At 35.4% G+C, this 3,885-nt stretch overlaps 2 protein-coding genes across 2 annotated transcripts in view; one reads left to right on the top strand and one right to left on the bottom strand.

Annotated features, from left to right (window-relative positions):
• Nucleotides 1-1,299, top strand: part of Atg3 (Autophagy-related protein 3) — a 4,075-nt gene extending 2,776 nt beyond the window's left edge. Inside the window, exon 7 of the mRNA XM_013323329.1 lies at nt 150-1,299. Within this exon, the coding sequence (XP_013178783.1) occupies nt 150-303 (154 nt within the window). The 3' untranslated portion in view covers nt 304-1,299. The remainder of the gene's footprint in view (nt 1-149) is intronic.
• A 415-nt stretch (nt 1,300-1,714) lies between these two features.
• Nucleotides 1,715-3,885, bottom strand: part of tweek (transmembrane protein KIAA1109 homolog tweek) — a 23,213-nt gene continuing 21,042 nt past the window's right edge. Inside the window, exons 51-54 of the mRNA XM_013323267.1 lie at nt 3,714-3,875; nt 3,480-3,610; nt 3,234-3,376; nt 1,715-3,088 (exon numbers count right to left, since the gene is read on the bottom strand). Of these exons, the coding sequence (XP_013178721.1) occupies nt 2,902-3,088; nt 3,234-3,376; nt 3,480-3,610; nt 3,714-3,875 (623 nt within the window). The 3' untranslated portion in view covers nt 1,715-2,901. The remainder of the gene's footprint in view (nt 3,089-3,233; nt 3,377-3,479; nt 3,611-3,713; nt 3,876-3,885) is intronic.

Raw genomic sequence — 3,885 nt, 5'->3', positions numbered from 1 at the left:
AAAGGGGAAAAATGTATAAATAGAAATTGACCAATGTTTTTATAATAATTCTTGTCAGTTTTGTACATTTCGCATCAAAAATGTATATGAAACACTTCAGCAGTGATTGTATGTTTGTAAATGGGTGTGTGTGTGTGTCTGTGTTTCAGACACGCGGAGGTGATGAAGAAGATAATAGAGACGGTGACGGAGAGCGGTGGTGCGATGGCGGTGCACGCCTACCTCATCGTCTTCCTCAAGTTCGTGCAGTCCGTCATACCCACCATAGAGTACGACTTCACGCAGAACTTCTCCATGAACTGACTCCGCCCCCGTCGCCGCACGCCACGCCCCCCGCCACCACACGCCACGCCCACCACACGCTAGCGTACAAACATATTGCATTTTGTATAATTTATGTCATTTAACTGCTGTACACACTCAATAGGTGACTTGGGAATCCCTTAGTGGATATTAAGTAAAAGAAATGTTCACTAAGCTAAGGTTTAAGTATAACTGTCAACATGTTGAGTGTTTAGTGACTTCTGTTTACTTTAATACGTTAAAATTGTATGAGTGAATATGTTATAAAGCATTACCTAAATTAACATTTTATCAAGTTCAAAATTGATATGTATTGTGTTTTGTGATGTATATACGTATATGTTGGCTGCAATTTATTGATATTAATTCGTATATTCCACTAATATTTTTATGCTATTTAATATTATTTATATCGCACAATATGTTATAGGATAATTGTAAAATGCAAACAATGCAAATATTTAATTTATTTAATTCAAAATACTTTTAGCAATGATATTACAGTTCTTAGAAAACAAGATAAAATAAAAACAAGACTAATATTGTATGTATTCATTAAATTCAATATAAATAAAAGTCTATTAATGTATGCTGTTACAAACTAGACAATGATCTCTCAATGTACACAAATGTCATGTTCATGTTGAGTTTCCACTGCAGAAAATCTGTATAAAACATTGTAATATTCGTCTTTAGGAAATTGACATTATAGCGTTATAGAAATCTAAAATTTCTGGAATGAAGCTTGCTGTCTAGTTTTTCTAGCTGTTAGACTTGAGTATGTAATTATATAAATATTTTATTATTATTGTGCAAGAAATATTTTGTCTCTTTCATCGTAAGAACAAATTGCACTAAAGAAAAAGAGACGGAAAACTATTGCACGTTATGCGAGTGTCTTACATTTAATGCAAAAGTAGCTAATGTCTTGCGCATGTTTTAATATGATGTTTATTATTTAAGTTTTATATTTGTGATTAAAAAGTTATTTTGCTAAACAAAGTTTATTATTTTTTATTTATCACCCTCTTTATCTCCAATAACAAATATGTTTGCACAGATTTCTCAATAATGAAACAGTTGAAGCCTTTAAAAAAAAATCAAGTTTTTTCTGTTCTATTGCGAGATGCTGTTCGCTAAGCAAATACTTAGATAATAAGGAAACTAGGTGTTGCCCGCGACTCTGTACGTTATTTAAAAACAGCTTAATTAGTAATTTATATGTTTTTCCAGACTATGTTCTACATCTAGGCCAAATTTCAGCGACATCCATACAGATGTTCTGGAGATACCTGTTAAACATCCATCTATCCATGCAAACATTTATAATATTAGTAAAATTAAATATTTTGAATTGATAAGTTGTTAAGATAAATAAAATAAACATAAATTGTCTATCGTTTATTGATATCACATTAATTATGTACAAATCACATTTTCATAATAAAATTCATCAGTACATAAAGCAGCATATATAAATACAATCCGATATAACCACTACAAGTATTATACAAAATAATACAAACGTGAAATTAATATAATTTGCTAAACAAAACCAACTTATATAAACCTAATCTTCATTGATTCCCTTCAACGTAACGCTTTCATTACATAAATATTGTAAACAATTTATTACTTATAATCAAACACATTAAATAGTAAACGAATTATTAATTAAATATTAAAATTTTGACAAATATCATATTTGACAATTTTTTCAAATAAATAAACTTGAAAAATATATATAATTTTTTTATTTATTTTATACATTGGAATATTGAAATAGGCCATCATACAAAATGTTTTTATTCTATAAATCTACATAAATATAGCTACCGCAAACTCTCATCATCAAATTAACTAATTTTATAACAACTAACATATACAACATCTATACAACTCCATACAATTTGATATATATATTTTAAAGTGTTGTAAAACTTGTGTTCCATACATAGTTGACATAATGTGTTATTTTGTGTTACAAATGACAAAGACTAAGAGAATTTGCACCAACAAAATGTCTCCGGAGAACTTTTTGTCTATGGTTGTAGAAGATAATACGATAAAAGGTTATGAAAAATTTACGATAAAATAGTAAAAGTAATTAATATGTTTAATTTAATACAAATGTATATACTAACATTATAATTAACTCACAAAATAAAATCTATAGTAAATAAATATAAAGTCTTTTTATATAAAATTCGGTGAAAATTAAAATGTAAACTTAATCGAAATAATTAATGTACTTCTATTTAAGATAACTTCTAGTTAAATGGTTAACGTACGTGTTAAATATTTTCTATATATCAATGTTATGTTTGTGTAATATGTTAATGAATGGTTTATCATAATTTTTTCTAGTTTTATAAATATTTTGAGATCTCATGTGTGACGTATTGACTTTATTAGAATGTTGCCTAGATTTTGGACGCAAGGACTTGCAAGGACGCTTGCTTTTCTCCACAAAGATTTATGTTATAAGTTGAATCTTGTTTGTCTGACAATTCCATCATATTCCCCAATTATATTCAATTAATTATGAATGTATTATAAAATAAATCAAACAGATCAGGTGTTAGTGGCCTGTGTCCGTTATGTCTTGTGCGGCAGGAGGGCAACAAGACGCAGCAGTACGGCGGCGAGGAGGGCGTCGAGAGGGTCGAGGGCGCCGCGCTGCAGCCACTTGGGTATGGTGGTGCGGGCATGACTGAAGCCCAGCTTCTGCAGGATGTAGTCCACACCGTACGGCTCTATCGACTTGCCCGCCCACGACAGCAACCTGCACACCGCATACAATAGACAAACATTCTTGACAGCATAAAGGTTATCCCTCATATAACAAAGCGGAAGTAAGCAGCGATAATATAGCCAAGTTGAAAAGAGAACCTTAAATAATAGTTTTATGGTTGCGAAGGTAATTTTACCTGACAGTGGGCTCGAGGTGCCAGGTGAGACAGCGGTAGTCGCGGTAGTCTTGCGGGGGCACGCCCTCCGCCCCGCTGCCGGCCGCGCCCACTGCGCCCACTGCACCCACTGCGCTGGTGCCGGCGCGCACTCCGCCCGGCATCTGCAACAAATACTAATAATTATAATCATACAAAATCGGACAAAGTTGTATACAACAATTTTCTAGGATGTAACACGATCTCAGTGTAAACTTGTTAACTCACCACGCGGTCCTTCTCCTTGATGTACGATGAGATGAGGTCGTGCAGAAAGAGGAACGCCTCCGCGTCCACCGACACGAAGATGTGATCCTCGAACTCCGTGATGAAGCTGCACTCCACCACCGGCTTCTCGTCTGGCAAAATTGTAAAACCAATTAATTGGCCTCTCGAGACGAATACGTCGTACATGTAAATAGTATAAATACTCGGTTCGTTAGTATATTAGTGGTGACCCACCTTCCTGTGTGGGTGTGGGCGCGCGCTGCAGATGCCTGGTGCGCAGATGCAGCTGCAGTGCGGGCAGCGCGAAGATGACCTCGCGTACGTGCCGCTCGCCCGCGCGCGCCCGCTCCCCGCCCGCGCCCGCGCCGGCCCCGGACCCAGCTGGCGCGGCCCCGCCTCCGCTGCC

This window comes from Papilio xuthus, unplaced genomic scaffold (assembly GCF_000836235.2).
Source record: "Papilio xuthus unplaced genomic scaffold, Pxut_1.1 DF825752.1, whole genome shotgun sequence".
Taxonomy (NCBI): Eukaryota; Metazoa; Arthropoda; class Insecta; order Lepidoptera; family Papilionidae; genus Papilio; species Papilio xuthus.
The sequence above is the reverse complement of the archived record's forward strand: the minus strand, read 5'-3'. Positions and strand labels throughout refer to the sequence as shown.